We start from the raw sequence: 25,115 nt of genomic DNA, 5'->3' as shown, positions 1-25,115 counted from the left end.
CCTTCTTATAAAGTTTCCTGTTACAAGGTTGCATGGTTTACACATATGTTGCATTTTATTATTAAAAAAATTCCTCCTTATAGCACCCTCTTTGTTGTAACACTCAAACATACTTTGCCTCTAGGCCACCGCTATAATAAAGTAAAATGAATTCAAGCCCATTTTTTGAGAAAAAGATAGGTTCAGGGTATTTTCACACTTTATTTTTTGGCTTGTAACTCTTTCACGTCAGAGTCGTATTTGATTTTTTTCCTTCCTCTTGCTATTGTGTTATTATTTCCTTTTATTTGTACAGTATTCACGGAATACCTTCAAATAAATCTGAACAATTCTGGAAGCCAGTTTCCAGTATCAAAGCTTCCAATTAAAAAACAAATTTTCTAAACGCTGCACATCATTAAGGAAGACTCAATTCTAAACCATTCCTGAAGTCATCTGAAGAGGCTATACAAAAGCAGGATGAATTCCATTGATTATTTAACTCCATTAAGTAATACAAGTATATTTTGTGAAACAACACAAAACAGTAATAATACTTTTGAAATGAAAATAAAGAGGTATTTTGCATGAATGAACACCATTCCAAAATAACCCAGCAACTAAAAAAGAAAGTTAGATTATTAAACTATGCTTTCTTTCTGTGCTACCAGATAAAATTAGTTTGTGTGTCTCACTGGTGAGCTATCAATACACTGCTTCTTCAGTTCTTAAATGGAAGGCAACATCTATCTTTTAACAGCATAATTCAAAAAAGAAATCTGAAAGCGTTGGGGATGTTCACACACCCAGCTCAACCACTTATACCCCAGAGAACAATCATATAGCTCACCTCTCATCTGGGAAATGTCATCTCCCTATTATAGCATGATCATGCACACATTTCATGAGCTCTTCAGATAGTAGCTCAGGAATCCTGCACTTCATGGATCTGTCTTCAAAGCATGGAATTTTAGTATTCACTCCTTATAAGCTGTTGTTTGTTAATATATTAACTGCTATCCTGCCTGCTATTCAATCTAGCACACAGCTGATCACATGAAATTTATGTGATAATTTATAAGCCCCTAGAAAACTTTAAGTAATTGGGCTTGGAGGTTTGGGGGGGGGTGTCCTTTTTCTTTCTTTCTTTCTTTTTTTTTTTTTAAACACTTCTCCATTCTTTATATATTTCAGCAGAAATCTATTACATACACTTTCCTTACGAATAAGTCACACTTCCAACCCAAGGAACATATGGCAAAGAATGAAACGACAGCCTGATCTGCACACTTTTTCAAAAGAGTAGTAAGGAGTCCCTAACTCTTTAACTGCATAACAGCATAATACCACCACTTTATAAGTAGAAGGAAGCAGGCTTCACAATCAATAAATCTCTCTTTTCAAGAAGAGCAAGGCACAAGAAAATGTCCTGATTCTTTCTCAAGATGCAGAGGAACTCAGGTTAATGTTTGTAAGCTAGTTGAATTGCAAGCCCTCCAACAGCAATTGGAAGAGTAGATGTAAGAGTGATTTGCTAAGTCATAACGTCTCTTTCTGAGATATCTCCAAGGGAAGGGTAACACATTCCCACTGTTATGTCTAAATACCCTCACTGCAAACATGACAAAAAGTCAAGGCACAGGACAGAGTTTATTTCCAGATGCTGTAGGCACACTATTAAGATACCCACAGTGCTGGTTATCCAAGTACCCCATTAGAAAAAGTCTATTACAACTAATGATAAAAAAGTAACATGAATTTATGTTTCATCCTGAGTTAAAGATGAGTTTCATTTAATGCCAATTTCCTGCAATGCTATTATACCAATATGCAAAATCACCACTTTCTAACAGTTTAGAATTATCTGATTGATCACCCATCCATAAAAAAAATTAGTATTACTCCACGAAGATAGTTCACTGCTATCATTTCATATAATTAAAATCAACACTTGTAAATTGATTTACCAAAGTTTCTGCACAGCTAGACTAGATTCAATTCAGCTTTAATTTAATTAAAAGAACTAGAACTAAGAAATACAAATTTTACCATAGAGAATACAAACTACATGATTTTGGTAGAACTGTAAACAAAAATCTATCTAAGGAGAAGCAGAATGGAACACAAACATGATCAAACATCAACCATGTTACAAAATTAAACCATGCTAACTCAAAATCCATCACTATACACTTACTAATATCTAATTATCAGTAAAAAATGATTTCCTTTTACTGTCTTTCAATATTGTTTTCAATTTAATTAAGATTAAACAACATGTAGAATATTGGTTAATAAGAACTGACTATCTCTAGATGAATATCAGACTTTTGCCTTCATTAAGAACTGAAGTAGAGATACACCGCCAAATAGAGAAGAAAGAAAAAGAATTCCTAACTAAAAATGTACTGGATCCAATCCACCTGTTCATCCAATCACTCCATTCCATATTTTTCGAGGAGTTGCAAAATTGAGATGGTTATCAGAACCTTCTGGTATACAAACATGAAGAATTTTTCCATCCTTTTAGTATGAATATTTCTATGCTTTCAGGTGAAACATCTAAAGACTTTCAATCAGCCAAATGAAATTCCACCACTTCGAGTTTGCCAGCTAAACACAACATTTTAAACTTATTTACTTGTCCTTAGAAATCTTGGCACTTACAGAAGACACATTGGAGGCATGCTGTCCAGTATATGGGCTCTGAACTAGGAAGTCTCAGATTGCTTCAGGTAAACACTGTTTTAAAACTAGCATGAATACAGCTACACCACATAGCAACTACAGAAGCGTAAGCACATTCATGCTGACATTAGGGAAACTATCAGCTCAGATATTTGATAGGGTATTAAGGAGAGGGCTTTGCATTTGGGTGACCAAAGATTTTGTACATTCTAAGGAGGCTCCATGACTTTCGCATTTCCCTTTCAAACAAAAATATGAACTGCACAAACTACACTCCTACTATTACAAACTGTGCTCAAGTTCTTTAACATAATCTTACCAGATAACTTGACTTTTTATATCTTATAAGGACCACGAATGATGCACTACAGATGTGAATACAGAAACCACTTTCCAAGATGTTGTAAGCTTTCAGCAAATATCATTTCATATAATGAAAGTTGAACTGTTAACACAGCAATTTGTGGTGGCATAATTGCAGGATGCCATAATAATTGCATATAAGGTCACACTATATTATGTGACTAGGTTATATAAGATAGAATTTTTGTACAGTGTAGTCCTTATTGCAGGTACGGTTGCAATGCAAATCCTAAAAGTATATATGCTTTTCCACTTTAATTTTCTTGACATATTTAAATAAAAAGAAAAAATAAAGCTTATAGCAGTGTCACCTCAAGGTCTTGAAATTATAGTTTTACATTTGAAATAAAAAAATGAAGATTGTACACAATCTGTTCATTACTTAAGGGCTGTGACATCTTGTGGCTAGGTTAAGAGTTCACTTGACCAAAATCAGCATTCAGCACTATTAACTTTCATGATTTTTTCATGAATCATCCTTTCTAAAATCACCCAGATGCTAGAATCCTGGCATTGTAGCAGAAACTCAGTTTAAGGCTCTAAATTCATGAGGAAAAGTTCAGAAATAGGGAAAGTTGATACACGCAGGTAGCCTACGTAACAAAAGCGATGGACTAAAGAATGTTTGTAATTAACAATAATACTTAAGGATCTAAACTCAATTTTTGAAAGGCTGAACTAATGACACAGATTTTTTTTTAAACATAAAACGACTAGTTATTATCCTGTATCACTTCTTGACAGTTTCATGTTTTCATTTTAGCAATGCTCAGGAAAGAATAAATGTAAAATTGAAGCAGCAAGTTCTACGTTAAAAACATTCTCTTTGCTAGAGTTTTTAAAATTCTAATTCATAACTTTTAACTATGCCTACATTGTGCTTGGTTTTTGTTTTAGCCTTTGAAGGTTTTTTCCATTTACATTTTTTAATGCTTTTATAATTTTACTAGCTTTGTTTAGAAGTCTAGTTAAATATGTTAAACATATATGAGGTTTCCTATCTCTTTCCCACATCCATGGTCTCTTAACAGTTTTGCAGAAAGTGAAAGTTAAATTCATTTGCCTTTTTGCCAAAATCATATAACTCACAGAAGACATTGTTTTAATCAATATAGTACTTTTACTATACAGATTTTCAGCAAGTGTTTCTGCATTTTCTACACTTCATTAAGTCTTGCAGTAAATGCACCTGTAGAATCAGTTCAAGTACAAGAACTTTAAAGTTGCAGCCTACTAACTAATAAATGTAATGAGAGGACCATCTAGCGGTGACTCAACCACATTCCACATTCAGAGCTACTTCAGTAACAAATGCACACTGTTATTCTATGCAAGTCAGTTGGACAAGTCTGTTTTCTGTCTTCAGCACATTTTTACTCTGCAGCTTTTTAAGAGGTGTTTTTTTTTTTAATTTAGATTTAGGCCTTTCATGATCAGATGCAATAAATGCATTTATTGTCTTCATTTGCTTCTGTTATGACACAACAGTCTCTGTCAATTTTTATATACATAAAAGTTGTTCACAGCTATACTCTGTTGCTTTGAAGATGCTAGCAAGAATGAAGCTGCTTTTGAATGACTGAGTAGGATTTTATTTACCTCAGAATTCTCTCTTCAACAGAAAGATCTATGATGCTACTTCTTTCAATACATATAGGAGACTAAAACCACTAGTAGGAAAACAAGAACTGTATTCAGAATGTTTTACATCTCTACCACATCTCACCTAAGCAGATCAACAGACCAAACTGTAACATAACAAGGGTGAGAGTAGATTGCCACAAAATAACAGGGACAGGAGAACAAAAACTTACATTGGAAGTTGACTGAGAACCTGATGATTCTTTCCTAAGCACTGAACATACTGTTATTTGCTTAATGTCTAAAGCACATCATATGGATTAGCTTTTCTTAGCTAGTACCTTTGACAAGCAGCATCTTTTCCTACCTGATTAAATAGAGGAAAAAAAAAACTCTAGACTTCCTATGATGTAAGCCTTCAATATTATTGTCAGTTCTGGGATACCTGAAAATGATACAGAAACTATCACATATAGAAAACATGGACATTTGCTATAGAATATAACAGTAGCAGCACATTCCTACAGAAGCTGTGATGCTATAGCATAAAATCCAGGAACATTGACTTTGTGATTTAAATTAAGAACCTTATGACTAGCACATTCAGCACTACACTACCACTATACTTATCAGAAAAGGAGCTTGACGTTGGAGGACCACTGCCTATCAGGAGGAAAAAAAAAAAAAAAAGTCCTCCAGGAGCATTTCAAAAAGAAGCTTGTTTCTTCAACTTAGTCAAAGATCTAAAGGACTAATCTTTCAAATACAAAGTCCATGTGCCACATAGCCTTTTCTAGTAGTTGGGGTTGGGGGGGGGGTAGTCACAAAACAGAAAGAGGAAGGGGAAAGATCTTATTGGGAGAGGGGGAAAAAGAGAGAGAAAGAGAGAAGTCTGGTACTACTGAAAGGGATTTATTTCAGTTCACACCCGCCAAAGCAAGATACTTATATCTGTTACATATTTTTAAAATTATGGACTAGATGACTAAGTTACTAGAGGAACATTATGAATATCTTAAGTTATAAGGCATAATTTAATTGAAATGTGTAAGCAGATGGTGAATTACAGGACTTAAGTCATCTTATTAAAGAAATAATACAGGACGCACTATGGCCTAGACATGAATATTTATAATATTCCAGTACCACAACTCACAAAGAATAGCACTTCATGAATGGCTTGACTTCAGGGAGATTATCTATGCAAATACTGACAGATTTATGACCCAAGTCCTCGAAAACTATGTATATACATACTGTTTGTGCAGTGCAGGACTACCCAGAGCAGTCAAATTGAGCCAATAGCTAAAATTATATAGAAGATACAAGACTATAATAGTTCTGCTGTTTCATAAGAAACACACAAGCATATTACAACAAGGATGCATCCTGTTTTTACAGCTAACCCAAGAAACAGTGAAATGAGCATAACTCAGGGTGCATTAGGAAAGACCTCTTACTGGATCCTGCAGATGTCCTGTTCACCAGTGGGTACAAGTAAGTAGTGAGTTGCAGGAGTTTAACTACGGTGAAGCTCCAGGACTTATCTGCCTCTGCATCTCCTCCCTGAATTAAAACACTGAGAGGGATGCAAAAAAATACCAGTACAACATGAGATGCTCCCAATGTTTGCATTCTGAACGTTTGCACATTTCAAATAACTGCAAGGACATTCTTCCACAGCTAGAACATCAAAAGAAGCTATGAGAAATACTCTTACCTAATCAAGCAGCACATGAAGAATGGGGACCGCAGGCATGGGGAGAGGTTTTATGTAAACACACTTTTAACTATAAATAGCTGAAGGAGATCCCACCAAGATTTCATAACCAACCTGAACCATAAAAGCAGTAGCAGAGCATTTAATAGTTATGCCACTTAACTTCTGAAAAGCTCTGACAGGACTGTATGTCAACCAACATTTAAAGGAAGAATTTCTAGCAGTTTCTCCTTAAAGGTATGCCTCCTAAAGACACTAAAATGCTTTGTAAATTGGAGAGGCAAATTCCATTCCAATACAATCTAAACTTTTAAAGAAGTTTAAGAAGCATTTAGAAGTATTAATAACTAAAACCACAGTCTGCACAAATTTCTCTGCCTCTTCAGCCTTTATAAAGGCCTAAAGGGGACTGCAGGATTTCCAGGAATTCATAGTTGCTGGAATGAAACTAAATTCCTTTCCATACCTTCATGCCTGGTCATGGGACTGTTCCACAATTTCCACAGCAGTCACCCAGCCTCAGACTTCTTTTAGCTAGTTGCTTTATATACCTCTCACGCAGTCCTACCTGCCACATCTTGTAGTGGGGATGCTTACTGAGGACTACCAAGCACGCTCCAACTTTTTCCCCCAGAGCACACTCTATAACAGGGGGTAGCTGCCAAGAAGCTACAAGCCTCAGCTGTCTTCTCTGCTGTTCAGCCATACTTATTCAAAGGAAGAAAGAAACTTTGCCAAAGGAATAAGCAGCTGAAAAACATAGCCACCCGCCACAGAGGCCAGAAGAGATTTGCTACCTCTAGGATGGCAGATGTAAATTACGCACTGGCTTCATAAGATTTTTCAAAACTCACCATGCATCCTTACAGCATCGGGAGACTAACAGACCACATTGACTTCCAGTTAAGACCACAACAGTAGTGGCCCACTAGACAGCACAGACTGCATCTGTACGTGGGTACATATCAAATTTTAAGTGATCACAATAGGAATCAGTGCCAAAAGAAGAATATTTTATTTGAGGTGAGAACAAACAGTAGCAAATTGATTATTTTCTTCAGTTTCCATGAAATTGACAGCCAACTGTACGGAAGCAGTAGACAACACGGCGGGGTGGGGAAGCATTAACAAGAATCCATATAACTGCTAGTCCCAAAAAAAGGTCAAAAAACCTCAAAGCATGTCACAGGAGACAAGTACAAACTAGTGCACATGAATTCAATTCTTCCCCCCTCCCCCCCCCCCTTTTAGCAGGTTCAAACTGTATGGCTGGGTAGGATGAGCTTCACTACTATTGGAGGTATAGGGTTACAAGGCTTTTTACAACAAAGGGCAGGGGGAGGGGAGCTTCATCTTCAGCAAGAGAAATCCGACCAAGACAGAGCAATTTCATGGATCAGGTGGTTTGTCAGCTCCTGCAGCATTCTTCTTTGCTTCCTCAGACGAAAGATTATGTTCCTGGGGGATTTACATTTGCCCCCTTTCTCCTGACACTTCCACAGCATGTTTTCCTTATACTCCTGTTCAACTGCCACTCTCCTGCGTCTGCTTCAGTAGCTCTGCAAACATGACCTCTGAAGTGCCTTTTTCACCTTCTTTTTTTCCCCCCCCAAGGATGCTTGAGTACAGCAATAAGGAGGACATGTTAGTCATACAAAACCAGAAGGAAATAAACATTAAAAAGCCTCTTTTTTTTGTTAGTCTACATTTTCCAGACAGTGTAGAATGGTATAGGTCAGAGTGCTGGCAAAGCAAGCTTGCTGCTGCACACTCCTAGCACTGCCACTATCATGAATTAACCCCTACTGGAGGTGAGGGAGACTGTTAGCAGATGCCTGGCAAGAATTCCAGAAAGGTCAGTGGCAGTCAGGCAAAAATATATATATATACATTTAGTTACAGCCTGTTGCTGGCTCTCAACCACAGCCCAGAACATCTGCCAAAGACACAGACACAGATAGTGCAGGAGACCAGACCAGGACGGGCATCTATTTACTAGAGTTAAGAGCACTCGGTAGAACATTATTCTGCTCCACTTTGTGGCTATTCTTCCAAGATGCAAAGAAGAAAACTGTGGTTCATAAGTCTCAAGGAGTGAACAAACAAGTTTCTAGCGATGGTACTACAGAGATCAGACCAGATCCACTACAAGAGAAGGACAAGCACAGCCTTGGCAAATCTAGTCTGACAATCCAGGAAACCCCAGAAAGGATATTCAGCCCATTCTCCCATGGGCACTCTGCCTATTACTCCCATTCTTCAATGTCTGCCTTAGTAACCTATGAGGAGGCACTTGAATACAGAACTTTCACTGTAGTTTTCTCTCAAATTCAAGTTTTAAACAGAAAACTACTTTATTTTCAATAGAAACAGGAATTATTTAGAACACCAATCTCTCCTCCTTTGCTTCCTGACGTTCTTCCATCAAAGAACAACACTCGAAACAACACTCAAAGCCAGCATGGAAAACTATGCTGGAGCACTGAAAAGAAGAAAGGAAAAGGGAAGTTTGACATACTGAGACAAAAACGTACTAGAAAACCAGAAAAAATTTGCAGAACTTACCAGAGTTCCTTTCCCTGTCCTTGCTGCTTTGTCTGCCAGGACTAGCCTTCATGTTAACTATCCAAGGCGTTGAAAGAGCGTTTGGCTGACCGAGCAGGTTTTGAAATAAACGTCACCCTCCATCTTCCTAACTTGGAAAGATATTTTCTTCATTATGAGACTTAGCAGCTTCCTCCATAGCTTCTCACAGGCATAGAGAGGCCTGGCATCAATACCAAGCTGGTGGTTAGACCACTGCCCAGGATCTCCATGGTAACAGAACTTCACACAGGAAGATCCAGACAGTTTATTCCACAGAACTGCATGGTGGTACAGAACTGCATGGTGGTACATATGTAAAGATCCCTTGCTTTTCCATTCCAGATGCACTAATTACTCTTAGCTCAGGATCCCTCAATACATTTATTTCTGCAGTTCCACTGTAGCATATTAGAAGTGAGAGGACTAAATAGTGCACTTCCTAGGAAACTCAGTATCTTCTTTTTGCTATTAGCAGGAAAGTGCCCATACCTTATACACTCACCCATCAAGATACTCATGGTAGCACCGTTCACCTTCGCACTCATGGAACTTGGGTTGACCATTTTTCCCAGACAGATGTGCAGAGTGAGTAGGTGGAAGTCTCTTCAACCTGTCTGAATTTTGGTCTGCTGAATTCAAGCCCAGGGACAAGCCTGAGTTTTGTGTTAGGCACTGTAGGATTATTACCGAAAGACTATTACAGTCACAGAACCGATAGCCTGTCAGCATACACCCTTTGCCATATTGACTCAGAATATTTTGATGCCTCAGTAAAGTGGTATTACTCCACCAACAGCTTAAGGATATCATTTGTATAGGTGACTACCCTCCCCAGTATCGCTGGCAAAACTTGACTTCTGAAGAGAAAGTGCTGTCATGTAGAGCAAACCTAAACGCTTCCAGATTGGAACACAAAGAAAGCACCCACAGTCGTGTCACAGAAGTTCAGAGACTGAAATCTATGAAGCTTATTTAAAATTACAAACACACTATAAATATTACTTTCCATTGTTATGTTTTCAAGCTTAAGAAAAACTTTTTTTTTTAAATAAGCCTGCATTGTGCATTTTTAAGGACACTCAATATTTCAGGTTCAGGGAACGTAGATGTTCACTTTTCTTTGTCCAGAATAAGCATGTTGCAGAAAAGCAAAACCAAATAAAGCACAAAAGAACACAATCATTTGGATATTAAAATATTTTACAAGGAGAGATCAAGGGTTTTCATAAGTTTTTTCCTTCTCAATGATATATCCTTGTAAACCCATATCCTGTTCTCAAAAGATACAGCTGTGAGGAAAAGAACTATTCTGCATTTAATATTGTCTCATTTTAACGTCAGTGATTTTTTTTTTTTAATATGCAGAAGATGAAGACCATTGTTTAGAAAGATGGTCTCCTCTAGCAAACAGCACACACAGCTCTTCAGTTTTGAAAAGAACACTCAACTTTTCAGTTAAAAAACTGATAACAAGGACTACACAGAAAGGAGCTTACCTTTTACACCACCAAATGGGCCATAAGTCATATTACAAGCAGTTCGCTGAAGATTGTGCTCATACATCAGCTTAATCTGATACTGGTTCCCGTGTTCCACATTTCCCAGAGTTCCTACCAAAAAAGGTAAGAGATGTATGTGTGCGCAAGTGAACACGTGTGTGTATACATATGTGTATACACACACCCCTACAGCTCATGCAATACAAAAAAGTAAACGGCTATCAATTTGCAGAGTGACCTTGAAAGCGACAGCTTACTCCTATGGACTTTGAGATAGGATGGTTGATGCTGCTGCTTTCCTAAAGAAGCACTCAGTTACAACAGCACCTGAAGGCCAGAACCAGAAATAAGGTCCCACTACACTAAATGTTGCATAATGACTTAGCAAGAGGCAGAAATTTTATTACTTAAATATAGTTTTCCTCAGGTCAAGCACACCTCATTAAAACTCAAAAAACCTCAGATCAAAAAAGCCTACTCATGAGAAAGGGAATTTTTATGATTCTCCAGTTGTTCAGTGGATGTACTACATCCAGCTTAAGCTGTAGTGATCTGTGTCTCAAATCAAGCTGTAGCCAGTCCCAAGTTATATTTTGAAAAGCTATTTTTATGAGGCATTTATCACTTGTTCATTCCGAAATTCAATGCAGTGATTAAGAATGCAAGATAAGAGACATATACACAGTAACAGAAATAATTTATTCTGAAATGTCATATTATCTCAAAATCACCTGCCAGAACTTTGAATTCCTGTTCCCTTTAGGGAACTAAGAGAAATTCAAAGAGCCTTTTGAAAGAGATTGAAGTTAAGGATCATCTTTTGATAATCAGAAGTCTTTCGTCATCTCCCCCCATGAAGAGTACTCAAAGTTCTTCATCTTGTAGAACTACATTCTAGAAGTCATATTGGCTAGCACAAAAAGTTTAAAAACAGTCACCTTAAAAGGAAAAGCCATCAATTGCTTGAGTGAGTTAGTTCTATGCTAAATCCCCTCACCACTCCTGAGTATACAAAGACTATTTCAACACCAATCTTCAGGTGCCAAGACAGATTTGTAGCCTAGACTAACCTTTTTGGGCAATTGCTCCAACTAAAACTCAATACAGATTTTCAGATATTGCCATTGAAGCAAGCCTGATTAGAATTAACATGGAGAAAAAAACTCCGGCAGTTAAATAGCCAAAGTAGCAACACCAGAAGAAAAACAGGTTACAAGGTAGTCATTCTGTGCCCATTGCCTACAATGCAATATCCAGGCTATACGCTAATCAGTCTTGGAAGATGCTCGCAACTGTCCAGGAAGAGAAACACCACAGTGAGTTTGTTTTACTCTAAATAACAAACATATGGTAGTGTGTATAAAGCAAGTAAAATCCTGCATTACAAGAAAGTGACTTGCCCTTGAAGCATAAGAAGATAATGATCTTTAATTGTGGAACAAGCTTGTTCAAAAGCATCTGTTCAAATGACAGGTTACCAGTATAGTAGGGCGCTTGCAACTTAGTTATAATAATAAAGTAATTTATAGATTTAAAATAATGTGCAAAATATTATAATATATTACGTATCATTTTTTAATTAAAAGACTAAAACTTTACTTTCATTATGACTGAAATGCTTAAACAATGTAGACCAAACGGCATGTTAAAACTGGAACAAATTCTAGACTGACTTGTTTGTTGTATGCTGTTAATGAAAATATTGAAGCTGTTCTAATAAAAATTATACTGGTAGGCAACAGAACATAAGCAACACTAGAGAAGCATAAGCATCACCCCTCAAAGACCAATTATACAGGCCTCTCCAGGTAAGAGAGTCACAAGGCAATTAGAATTGGGAAAAAACATGCATTTGTAACCTATGAGGCTCTCAAATAAGCAGCAAGCTGCTCCTGTAAGAAAACTATGTCCCTGGAGTGAAAGTATCCACTCCTGTCAGTGCATGAAGAAGGTGAAAACTATACAGTTAAGTTCACTGAATTCTGAAAAAGAGGGTACAGTCAATAGACCTTGTAAACCTGTATATGTTAGAGATAACTCAAGGCACATAACACGTATTTTATGACCTTCCTCTTCACATACAGTTCAAGTGTACCATTATTCTTTCTGTCTTTAGAAATTCTAAAAGAGGATTTAACAAGAAAAGCCATAGTAGTAATTTCACCTTCTTACCAGTATTAACCCTCCTATCGTCTCTTGGGATATATTTCTAATCTTCCGACTTTCAAAGAAATTATCTGGACTTTTGATCTCAGAAGTAATTATAAGAACTGCTTCATTTTTAAGGCTGTCCTTAACAACCATGTGTTGATTAGCAAGCTGAACACTTGGTTCTAGAATTGTAATAAGAACCTATTATTTACTAGTACTTTTGTACTCGAACATCTGGGTACGTACACTCAACAATGACGAATTAGAACTTGTATCTTTCATGTGTTGACACTACACATGGTAAGACTAGTCAGTAACCAATCTTTGAGCAGTTCAGCTGCAGAGCCATCACCTCCATAAGCGAGATCAACACCATCTTTCTCTAACAGTAATCTAGAGCATTGCAAAGAGCAGAACAAGACTCAAGTACTGCCACCTGCATATCATAAGTCACAGTGCTTCAAGCACAGAACAGATCAACAGATCTCCTTTAATCATTAGGAAATATTTGGACCTAATTACTAATGTTTCCTCTTCAAATACAAGCTTGAGCGAAAACACCACTAAAGCTATTCAGGAATGGCCAACAAACCCTCTAACTATTGAGTTTATTATTTAACCTAAACTAACTCCAGAATACTCTTAAAATAGCTAAAGGTTTGCATCTTTAAACTCACCTGAAACAGCATATACGCAGAGTTTTCTGCAGTGCAACACAGCCAGATGAAGTACTTCAGTACCACTGTGAAGAAGGAAAAAAGAAAAGTTGTTTCAGTTTAATTTCTAGTAAAATACAGTACATAGAATAAAATTCAAGTGATACACTGAAGGTACTGTAAAGACTCCCAATAATTTCTTGTCAAGTGTGGGCCACATCCTAAGATTTGAGGATGTTGAATCCCAGCATACTTAATTATCTTCCTAAATTCACGTTGCTGTATCTGATGTTCAATTCAAAATTAAAGTGAATCCTTAAAGAACAATTTTTCGGAGGTAAGTACCAAGAGCCAGCCAATTATTTTCCCAGCTTAGCCTGAAATTCACTGCAAACAAGGTACTGCTAATTCCTCCAAAGATAAATGGATATGAGGACCTTTACTCAAAACACACACAACCACCCACACCACCCCCACACAACCAGAAACTGTTATGGAAAAGTCACAGTACTTGGAGGAGGAAGGTCAATATGGGATTCCAACAAATTTAAGCTGTATTTCCTGTAGAGAAAGAGTTTTCATGTTATAATTCCTGAAGGAAGTTTTAGATCATTCCATCAGGTAAGACTCTCGTATTTCTAGAGAGGGTCACTCCATAAGTACTAGAATAAAAGAATGATTTCCTACAGAAGAGACTTCCCTTCGGTTGATGGACTTTGGTGTCAGAGCACAAGATGCAGAGAAGTCCTTCCCATGATTAACACAGGCAGGATCTATAATAATAATAATTTAAGAAGTGTACTAGATTGTCCTACATCCAGTTAAGTATAAAGCCTTTTCCTTGAGCGCCTCCTCTACCAAGCCACTTATTTGCATGAAATTCCTTGAATTTAAAAGTCTTGAATCCTCTATCAGATCCAACACAACTGGTGAACGTTACATCCTTGACAGATCGTAAGAGGTTTACTCTCAAAGTTTCTAGCTGTGGAGAAAACTTGTTTCCTGTTCTACGTTTCTTAAAAATAAGAAAAAGAAAAGTAAAAAATATCTGGAACACTCTCTTCCATCTATACATTAAGCAAAAAAACCCTCTCATATAGATATGATTGAGTAAGTAGATCAAATGCATACTACAGTATGCATATTTTTAACAGGTTGTCAGTCTGGAAACTGAAATTCCTAAAAAGAAAAAAAGAAATACACATCTAAGCTGTAAATATTTGCCCTAAATACTTTACAGAACTGTTGCAGATCATCCTTAAGGAGAGGAGTTAACTTTTAGTGCAAGCTAGTCCAAATACCGCACTAATTAGCATGCTGTGTGGCTGATAAAGCTGGCTGACTTACGAAACAAATTTTCCCACTTCCACCTGCAGTATCGGATCTCGTAACTGCACTTCCAAGAGCAAGTCTTCAGCTTGGACTCCATCCCCAGGTTTCACAGGATGTGGATTAAAGATGCGGAGATACCCCATGTAACTGCCCACAATAATTTTATCTATAGAAAAACAAAGCAAAAAAGATTAAAAAACACAATAAGCACCTGTAGAATCAGATTTGCTGCAGAAGTGTTTCAAAAAATACCCTACAAAATAAAATATTCACACAGGATTATATTGATAGTCTGTCTTCTAGATTAATGTTAGCAATTAACTTTTTTTCCAGCAACAAAAACCTGTCAGCAAAGTGTCTCACAGGGTAATTATCATGGTGATGGCACCGGCCATTGCTACTATTCTATCACTTTAGTTTGATAATCACACTTTAAAAGTCACATTCTGTTTTTCTGGAGTACTTCAAACTTCCAGCTTCTACATCTCGGATCTATGCAAACACATATCAAACCAGCAGAAGCGTTAAATTTTAAATTTGGGACCCATGACATTTATCCAAATGCAAACTAAACCCACATAATTACTATATAAGGTCAACACTTCAAAACAAAGAATAAAGCTCATCCTTAAGATATCAAGATCTTGGGATAGAGTCATTATTTCCAAGAGGACTGTGGTAAACTACTCCAGGGTTATTTTGGGATCACATTGTTAACAACAAAAAGAGTTATCCAACGAAAAACCTCAAAGAGTTGCCTCCCATTATATAGCTACCTTCCCTCCCATTATACAACTAACCTTCCAAGGTAGTCATTATTGTATGTTTCTTCTGGACACAAGCCATCATTATCAATGCAGACCAAAATCAAATCCTCAAATCAAATCCTCAAATCAAAAGTCAGGATGACATACTCATAGTGCACTCGTAAACCAGTTTACCAGCCTCTAAAGGTCTGGAACAGTTTCACAGGACTCCAAGTCAAAAGTTCAGATCACCTGCCTGCTTCCCCTCTTCTCCAGCAGTAACTTCCACCCACGGGTGCCTGGTTCAGAGACTGCATTCTGCACGCTACTCTTTGCCTCAATTCTGTTCTGTAACAAGTAGTCCACCAGCAGCAAATTAACATTGTATAACCTGTATCTTTAAATACAGTTTAGTTGCGCATTCCTTAAAAATACTTAATAAACTTATCTAGAAGACAACCTTTTGCCTTATGGCTGCATTTACTTTTGGTCCTGAACTCTGCAAGAAAAGCAGCCTAGTCTAAAAACAAAGAGAACATACAGTATTAAGAAAGTAACTAAGATAGCAGACTACTACTACACTCTCACAAAAGAGGGGCTTATTTTCTTATTAGGAATAGATTCTACCCATAATTCCCTCAGTTAACTCCTATTCAGGAAGCTCACCAGAGCGGTAGCATAGTTTGACTTTGTTCAAATCCATCTGAAAGAGCATAGGTTAAAAATGACAAAAATTAAATCAAACTCAAGGAAGTCTGATGAGCCAAAAAAAAAAAAAAAAGAAGACGTCTAAGATGTTGGAAGAGAGTCTCTTTAAAGAAAGGTCTTAAGTATTTATTAGTAGGTCTTAAGTATTTATTAGTGGGGGGAACAACACATACACACACAACGTGAGAATTTTCCTCGAGAGCAAAGATCACGAACTGTTGCAAATATATGGTCAGAGAAGCATCACTTCAGTTCCACGCTTTATTTTAATCTCACTAATGACTACAAAGAAAAGCAAGGTTTCCTCAAGTGAGGTGCAACTTGAGTTCAATGGGCCCTTATTTTTGCAGCACAAAAGCTAAATATTTTTATTAAAAAAGAAGTCCTTATTAGTCCTCATACTCCTTTTTTATTTTTTTCATAAGTTCAATGACTTATGATATATGTGTTTGCTTCCATGACTAGTTTAAAGTCTTTGTTTTAAATAACACTACTACCAGGAAAAAAAAACATGAGCAAAACTGCTGCTGCTGAACATCAACAAGGATTAAAGTGTTTCTAGACCTAGAAATATACAAAGACGAATGGTAGACAAAAATATGAGCAATCATCTTGTTTTATTAAGGACACACTAAAGACAGAGCGTAAACTAAGTACCCAACTAGCCTGGCTAACAAGCTTTCAGCATGCACTAGTTTTGTTAAAGCAAACTTGCAGCTGTGTAGCTTAAGTAGCTGTGTAGCTTAGCAGCCATCTAATTCTGAATTTACCTTGCCCGCTGTTATCAACATCGGCGACACAAAGACAGCCTTGATCAAATTCTTCCTTTTCTCCAAGTACGGTGGACCACCAGTCTCGCGCTTTAAACAGAGACATTCTTCTTCACTGAAAAGGAAACAAACTGTTGTTGAAACCTGCAACTGACAGATGAGTTTATACAACTGTCATTGACATTAACAACATTTACTATATTTCCCCCTCTTTGCTTCTCATTGCTGTAGCATGAACTGCAAAAACACTAACCAGAAACCCAAAATATCCAAAATTATATACTTAACAAAATTAAGGAATTTTTTGTGATGAATTCTTAGGCTAGCTGTGATAAACACAGGAGAAATGAGGAGAAAACAAAAGAGATCTTTTTTTAAAAAACTTTGACAACCCTTCTATGACAAGCACTAAAGAGTAATAGAAGTTTTCAAAGTCCCAGAAATGATACTTTCCCCTCTCAAAAGAGAATCAAGAAAAAGAGACTCTGGCATAGGTCTTCCATAAGAAAGCTTTTTTTTTTTTTTAATGGAAAGTCAATCATGATACAAACGGACAGCATCAAGACTGCCACCGCGTAATCGCCTTGAAGCTGCCCTGCTGACTTGACCGAAGAGCGCGGTCAGAGAGGGCACAAATCAGCTTTTCTGCTCCCTACCGGCTGTTATTTTAAGAAAGAAAGGGCGGGGGAAAGGTAGGCTAATCGCTTTTGTAGGCAGCTTGACAACTACATTACCCCAGGTCCTGGTCTGGGCTTTTGGAAGAGTAGGGCTGACCTGAACAGCCCAGCTGAGAGAGACAGAAAAAGAGAGAGAAAAAGGCAGAAATGCTTGTGGGGGGGAGGGAGAAGGGGATCTTACCGGGTGGGCAGGGAGGCGAGGGGCAGGGAGGCGGCCGGGCGGCGCTACGGCAGCCGGAGGCGCCGATCAGCCGAGGTGAGCGGGCGCCGCCAGCATCTGCCGGCCGCGGAGGGACCCCTTCGCCCGCGGGAGCTCCTCGCTCGGGCGCGACCGCGAGGAAGGGGAAAGAGGGAGAGGCGACGGCAGCGGCGACGGCCACGCCGGGAACCCACTAAGGCGCTCGCGGCGACGCCGCGGCCATCTTGAGCGCCGTTGTCATGGCGCCTTAACAACGGGCCCCGCCCTCCCCCCGCCCGCCCGCCCGCCGGAAGGGCGGGGCGCGCTTCTCGCCGCCACCGGGAATTGTAGTTTGGAAACTGCGGAAGCAGAGACCGGCTCGGTGCGCGCGAAGGACGGTTGGGCTCTATCATTTCTTCTCGGGGTGGGGGGAGAGGAGAAATAGTGGCGTTCCTTGTGCTGCGGAGGGAAAAGACGACCTCCCAGCTTACGCCTGCCTTCTGTAAAGACAACGTCGGCTCAGAGAGACCATTAACCCTCCTTGCCCTCGAGCGCGCCTTCTGAAAGCGCCCTTCTCCCCTGCCGCCCCCCCCCCCGCGTTTCCCTCTGGGTGGTACCGCCGGCAGGCGGTGCGCACGTGACGTGTGGCCGGCGGGCAGGCGGCGCGGTCGTTGCCGGCCGCCGCGGCTCCTCGGCCGTTGGCGGGCGGCGGCGCTGAGGGGAAGCCTCCCTTCCCCCCCCCCCCCCCGCCTTCCCCCGGCGGCGGCGCAGCCAGCCCCCGGGGGAGCTACCATGGACAGGACGGCGGTGGCGAAGATGGGAGCGGTGGCCAGCGCCAGCGTGTGCGCCCTGGTGGGCGGCGTGGTGCTGGCCCAGTACATCTTCACCATGAAGAAGAAGACGGGCAGGAAGACCAAGATCATCGAGATGGTACGTGGTGGCGGTGGTGGGCCGCGCAGCAGTCCCGCGGCCGCCTCTCCCGACGCGGGCGGTCCCGCACCCGCCGCCCCCAAATGCCTGCTCCTCCCCGCCCGCCCCGTGCACACCCGTCCCGTCCCCCTCACGCGTGTGCCCTCCCGATCTGCCCCAAGAGCCGCTCCGGCAGGGCGAGCTGTCTGTTTCGGTGGTGATTTACAAGCCTGCTGGCAGCTTGTAACAAGTTGAGAACGCGGCGTATGTTCAGCCCTCTGCTGAAGCGATGTCTGTTTCACGGTTGCTATAAAAGGAAGGTTAAGCTCTCTGTCTACCGCCCTTGTTATTTAGAAGACCGTTTAAACGTCTGCTTAAGAGGACGTGGTTGTTAAAAGGTCTTAGTCTAGACAGCATGCTGTCGTCTGTCACACTGAAATCCTTCGAGTTTGAGTTGATGGTTTGGACACCGCTGTCCTCACTGAACTGAAATCACCAGGTCGCTTCATGTTAGCCAATGAATATTTTGTGATACTCCTATAAAACTTTACTCAAAGCTCAGGGGTTTTTTAATTATTATTATTTTACATGAAACATAGATTTTACTAAGAACTACCACGGTTGTGTATGTAAATAATGAGAGGTCTAGCTACTCACTTGACCGACTAATTCAACAGTTGCCAGTGGGAGTTATACAATGTAACTTCTGACACGGCAGATCCAGAGGAGAATTTCACTGTATGCTTTTACTAATCCTCGTCATCCTACTTGCTGCTGGAAAAAAAAAATGTTTGAATGCTATTCCCAGTCACTAGTCTTTTCATTCAATAATTTGGGGGGGGGGGGTGTTGTTTTACTTTTTTGGTTGCTGTGTGCCTCTTACGGCTGCAGCTTGTGAAAGCAGAGACTTTGGATTGCCACTTCAGATAGGTTTTAGACCTATTTCTAGACAGGGCTCTGAACTATATAGTAGGATTTTATAAAACTCATTTGAAAGTCTATAGTAGCATAACAGTGGGTAACTGGAAATTATTTCTTTTCTTTTTTTAGTTCTAGTACTGATAGTGCATCTTACTTTGGTGAGTTACGTGCACAATAACATACCAAAATTTGAACGCTTGAGCACACCAATAGTCAAAAAGCAGCTATAATAGTTTCCCTGACTTCTGTTCTTAGTAGCTCTATTAAGCAGAAATTCAGAAAAAGCCTAATAATTGCTAAGGGTATATTTGTATTACCTTTCTTTACAATCTTTAAATGATGTCTCAGCTAGAGAGGCTTAACTTCAACTTGTTATGTTTGTTGCAGAGATTTTGCTTTTGGTAGGAAAAAGGTTTGTCATGTTAATGATAAATTGATTTCTGGTAAATTGACCTCTTAAACGTGTTTGGATGACATTTGCAGAGCTGTGATCTCGGACAGAGATCTGTGATCCTAAATAGATACTTCTGAAAATTCTACTTTTAGGATTAGAGCTTTTCTCAACTTCAAATTGCAAGGGAAAAATGAAGCTTGTTCAAAGCACTTACATTTAAATATTTTACCAATTGGATACAACACATTGATACTGTTTGCCCACTCAGAGAGTTATCATTTCAACAGATTAAGTAGAGTTGGCAGCTTCCTCAGCTAACAAACTTTAATTCGTCAGCTGCAGGTCTTTTTCTACCACAAGCAGTATTTTCAGTGAACCTCTGTAGTCAGGCAGTGAAATTTCTCTTATTTCAGAAGGGCAATAGTCATGCAAACTTCACACCGATGATTTTAGTTTGTCAAATAAGGGAGAAAATGTGTTCAGGTGTTTGTTTTAGTTGAATATGCCGCGTTCCGTAGAACTTCCTGAAACAGTTTTCTCCTCCAGTTCTTTGGAACTCTTGGGAGAAGGTGCTTTTTTCCAATATGTAATGTAGTGTAAGTTAGTGTGAAGCAGGAAAGACTATATTACTTTGCTGAAATCTTATTTTTTCCAATACATGAGCTGCTATGCCAGCCTGGTCTTCTACATTAGATTATCTGCTCTAAGATTATTGGATTGTTCTTTTATTTTTGGTGGGGTTTTTTTTGTTTGAGTTTTCTTTATTGTTTTTCGTTACAGAAGTATTTCCATATGCATTCTAAAACCAGGGAAAAATTAAAACCCACAATGTAAGTAGAAGTATATCTAAAGGTTTTTTGTCAAGAGTTTTGCAGGTGCTGTCTGGCCAAATTGCAAGTGGAAATGATTAAAACAGCAATTCGATTTTCAAAATTCCAGGTATAGATAACTGAAGCATTGCAGTAGTAGCTATTTAAAATGGTTAAGCTGAACTGAAAGTATGAAATTGGACAGCTTGGATTTTTTGTTATATTCTGGAACTGCTTATCTTGAGGAGTTATGCTTTGGCTTTATACCTCCAGTATTAGACTCGGATTTTCAGAGATACCTTAGCGTATAACTTATCAAAATCAGTAGGGAATAGGCCTCGAGAATTTGGACCTTAGTTATATGCCTTTAATGCCCATCACTGCAATATTCTTTGTTTAGGCTTTGCTACAGCAGTCAATTTTTGGACTTTCCTTAGTTAAAACATAGTTAGACGAATGTAAGACCCAAATCTAAGTAAAAATCTGAGTGTTTAAATGCTAAAAAGACAGTGACCTCTATGAATCAAATAGAATATTTATAAGACAAGCTAATATCAAGGTTTACGAGGGCAAGAATTTTTAATGTAAAGGAAAGGGAAAGGATCCTCAAGGATTATGAAAATATGAAGGTGATTATATTCCAATATTGAATGATAAAATCGACAAATTCAAGAATACCTATGTCATATTTCAGCAGATTAATTCTTTAGCAAAACATTTAGCCTGCTACACAAATTTAAGCATAATAAAGACACCGTGAAATTACTGCATCTCATTTAAAAGCAAAGGTTTACATTTGAAATTAGGTTAAATTGTTAATGTATTGTCTTTATTGACCATTTAAGATTGGCAAATACAGATTTTTGCATTAGGCACTGATGAATGCAAACAGTGTTCTGGCTCCCTTTCCAAGCTAACAAAGGGTATTAGTAGTAAATATTTAGCCAGTTATGTGAAGTTTTATTCTGTGTCAAGAAACAACTGTCTCTTGATGACATCTATATTACCTTGCACAGTCAAGCTACCATTTCTGTGCAATCGTAGTAGTGTTTCTACAGGCAGGTCAATGTAAAGTTGCCAGTGAGGTTGCTAACTTTGATTTAAAGAGGAGGTTAATTAGACTGTTGAAGTAACCTGCTGGTTACAGTTTGATAGCTGCTGTAAAGAGATTAAAATTTACAGTATTACAGTAGCACTCAACCTCTTGAATTTTTCACAGCCCAGACAGTCTTGCAGTGAAGCTGTGGATCTGTACAGAACAAATCAAGGGTATGGAAGATAGACCTAGGGTTTCTTGGTTATCTTTTGTGAAGCCCTTAGAAATTTCGGTCTGCAGAAACCGAGTTTCCACAGACTAGAGAGTGAAAAATGTTGCCTAAGTCTTATGAAAAAGCTCATCTTTAAGTAATAGCCCATGCTAACTGAAACTTGGGGCAAATGTAAGGAAAGTTGCTTAAGAGTCATATTTGTTGCACAAGTACTGCATGAGCAAAGTTATGCTAGAACCTTGGGGATTTTCATCAACATCACAGTCTCTCACTTTGCTTTTTTAATGTTGCTATTAAAACTACAAGTGGTTTTTATTTTACATGAATTGAGAAATGTAAGAGAGCTGGTTAAAATACAGTAGCAGGAAAATACCTTAAAACTCAAAATGATTGTCTCTAGTTTATTTTCTGGAAAACTGAGCAAACTTTTAGTTACATGTGTCCATTTCTCAATTTGGTTCCTAAAGTGAGAGCATCTAGCTACCTGAAAAAAGGCTTTATATCACATTTCAACAGCAGCAAATTAAAATTCAACTTAAAAGGCAGTTTCTCATTTTAAAATAAATTTTTAAACCAGCTATTCTTAAATGTTTCTGACCAGCTTTCTTTTTAATATGTTGGGGAGGGGTGGAATTGCATGATTTCTTTGATATTAGAAATTACCAGGAGAAATACAAGCAAATAGATAAGAGGTGATGTAACTGCCATTTATTTCCTTTCTTAAGAAATACAGGAACTTATTCTGTGAGCATGCCTGTCATAGGGTTTGTGCGGAGAGGTTTTTTTGTTTGTTTCTTGTTGTTGTTTTTAATTACTTTTACATCGCCCTGGCTAGAGTGGCTTCTCATTTCATAGGGAATCAAAACAGTTGTGTCACAGATGAAGGATACAGATCTTTACAGCTGGCAGCGATATCATACTGCGCTGTTTCTTTTTGTCTTGTCTTTGGAGTGTTTACACTAGTTCTTCTAGTGACTGTGATGTCACACTGGTATGGGCCATTGATGACCTCCTAGTAGAGAATGAAATAAAGGAATGTGCACTATGTAGCATGTGTATGACACTATCTTTCAGGCATCTAAATGGTTAGTATGTGACACTCCTTCAGGTAAATACATATTATTTCCTTTATAAAGACAAAAAAGAGCTTGAGCATGAGCAAATTGGAATCAATAAAAGAGGAAGGGAGAAGAGCATGGACCCTCTTTAAATATCGCTGTAGGATACTATCACTTTCTGGGTATTGCAGGGATAATATTTAAAATGTTCTGACCTTGTAAACTATCCAGTAACGCAATGCATGTGGGAATAAAACTGTTCCAAGGGAAAGGTGCCGTGGTATGAATCAAAGAACTGAAAAGTGAAAGAACTCCTGAGAGCTAACGCTAGCCATATGTGACAGAGCCCTTACAATGCTAGGGGCTAGACTGTTTGAATAATTTTTAGAACGTTGTTAAACTTTTAAAAGTACATTAGGATTGATAAGACTACTGGAGATTTCAGGTAACTTTCTATTAAATGTAGTTTTCTTCAGACTATATCACTCTGTCAAAGTGTTTTTTCTTTTGAGGAACAAACATTAGCATTACGAAAGCAAGCTTGTGTTGCCTGTAGACTTTTCCGTTCAGCTCATCATAATATATGGTAACCTAGAATGTGGTTTGTAAAGCAAGTTTATACAGGGCCAGGAATAACACTTCAAATGTAGTTCATGATGATTTAACTTAGATATTAATAATATCTTTTTTATTTTCCTTGTGAATTCATTAAGGTGGAAATCTTAAATATTCAGATCCTAGCAGAACAAAAATGGACTCAAAATTTAAGTATCTTCTTCCAAAATCAGTTAAAAATAAAAAAGTAGTCTACTATGCAGGGTTTTTTTCATAGTAGTATTTAACTTTATTTAGTACACTAAGCTGATCATACAATTTAACCACCTGTTTCAGAAATAGGCTTTAAACCATGTGAAATTGCCACTGCCTTTTTTTTTTTTTTTAGGAATGGATTTTGAAACATATATTCTTGCAAGGAATGCGCTTAGGAAGGTCAATTAAGTCTTTAGTACTGATTTAGTTTCTTTGAGAGCTGATTCATCCTACTTATAACTTTAATGAAATGTGAAGATGAACTGTGCCTGAAAATTGAGCTCCAAGAAATAAATAATAATAAGCAAATGTTAGGATACAATATATGAAGTAGGTATAGGCTCAGAAGAGCATTAAGCCATTGCTGCTTTCATTTATCTTTTCTAGAAAGTCTTCCTCTAAAACAGTAAAGCAATCTTGCAGTGAGTCATTCTGCTCTGAAGCCTTTTTACCTTGTCCTAAATGCTTTGTATGTGGTAAGTCATATTGTCAAGTGATTTTCTCCTATTTGCAGTAACTCTTGATTTCAGAGAGCTAAAATTGTGTCCCTTCTATTGAACGTTTTGCAGATTAATGCCAATAACAAAACCTGCAAATATTAAGCATGTGATTTTAACTGTCAAACAATACAAGTATTTTTTTAATGTCTGAATATAGATACCAGTGCAAATTTGTTCTTGTTATGGATTAAAATTGCACAGCATTTCAACAGTCGGTCTTAACAAGAGCTATCAAATTTTATATTAAAAAAAAATAACTAAATACTTCGATGTAAGTGCTGGAAGAGACCCAAGGTATGGATTCATGCATTTATGGTCAGGGGAATTCTGTCTGTAAATTCAATAGTGATTTTAAATTTACCTAAAAATTGTCTGAATCTGGAAAATGTCTAACAGCTTAACTTTTGAAGTTCTTTGCTTCAGGAAAGTGGAACAGCTGCCTCTTACCTATTATATCATTTGAAATAATTGCGTAATACAGAATACGTAATCTTTTTCTCTCTTGGCTTGTTCTACTTCATGCTAATATAGCCTTCAAGCTATTGGCCTCAGCCCCCTTCCTTCCCTTTATGTGAGCATACACAAGCATGTTTTCTGCAAGTATACCAATAGCCTGCGAAGAGTAAGTTTTTGATAGAAGTTTAAGGAAAAATTATGATGAAAGAAGCATACTGTCAAGTTTTTTACTAGAATCTAGTGTCTTTGTTAGATGACACTCTTTCAGGACTTAAATTTTAGCTAGTTTAACTGCAGTAGACAGCATAGAACAGCAGGTGGCACTAGTGTGGATTTCGTATTAGTTTGCGTGGTAC

The 25,115-nt window shown here is 38.3% G+C and overlaps 2 protein-coding genes across 7 annotated transcripts in view; one reads left to right on the top strand and one right to left on the bottom strand.

The window, feature by feature from the left end:
• The window catches only part of BBS9 (Bardet-Biedl syndrome 9), a 320,100-nt gene extending 302,176 nt beyond the window's left edge, over nucleotides 1–17,924 (bottom strand). For 2 of the 5 annotated variants that reach the window (XM_068935862.1, XM_009679691.2), the window contains exons 1-5: nucleotides 17,638–17,924; nucleotides 16,780–16,894; nucleotides 14,571–14,721; nucleotides 13,245–13,309; nucleotides 10,414–10,527 (exon numbers count right to left, since the gene is read on the bottom strand). In XM_068935862.1, coding sequence (XP_068791963.1) covers nucleotides 10,414–10,527; nucleotides 13,245–13,309; nucleotides 14,571–14,721; nucleotides 16,780–16,885 — 436 coding nt within the window. In that variant the 5' untranslated portion in view covers nucleotides 16,886–16,894; nucleotides 17,638–17,924. Of the gene's footprint in view, nucleotides 1–10,413; nucleotides 10,528–13,244; nucleotides 13,310–13,734; nucleotides 14,368–14,570; nucleotides 14,722–16,779; nucleotides 16,895–17,637 lie in introns of those variants that run through there. The other 3 variants (XM_009679693.2, XM_068935864.1, XM_068935863.1) reach the window with 2 other exon arrangements.
• A 20-nt stretch (nucleotides 17,925–17,944) lies between these two features.
• Nucleotides 17,945–25,115, top strand: part of NT5C3A (5'-nucleotidase, cytosolic IIIA) — a 30,082-nt gene continuing 22,911 nt past the window's right edge. Inside the window, exon 1 of one of the 2 annotated variants that reach the window (XM_068935859.1) lies at nucleotides 17,945–18,564. In XM_068935859.1, coding sequence (XP_068791960.1) covers nucleotides 18,427–18,564 — 138 coding nt within the window. In that variant the 5' untranslated portion in view covers nucleotides 17,945–18,426. The remainder of the gene's footprint in view (nucleotides 18,565–25,115) is intronic. The other variant, XM_068935861.1, reaches the window with a different exon arrangement.

Source organism: Struthio camelus, chromosome 2 (genome assembly GCF_040807025.1).
Source record: "Struthio camelus isolate bStrCam1 chromosome 2, bStrCam1.hap1, whole genome shotgun sequence".
NCBI classification, from domain to species: Eukaryota; Metazoa; Chordata; class Aves; order Struthioniformes; family Struthionidae; genus Struthio; species Struthio camelus.
This window is presented reverse-complemented; position numbering and strand designations above follow the sequence as displayed.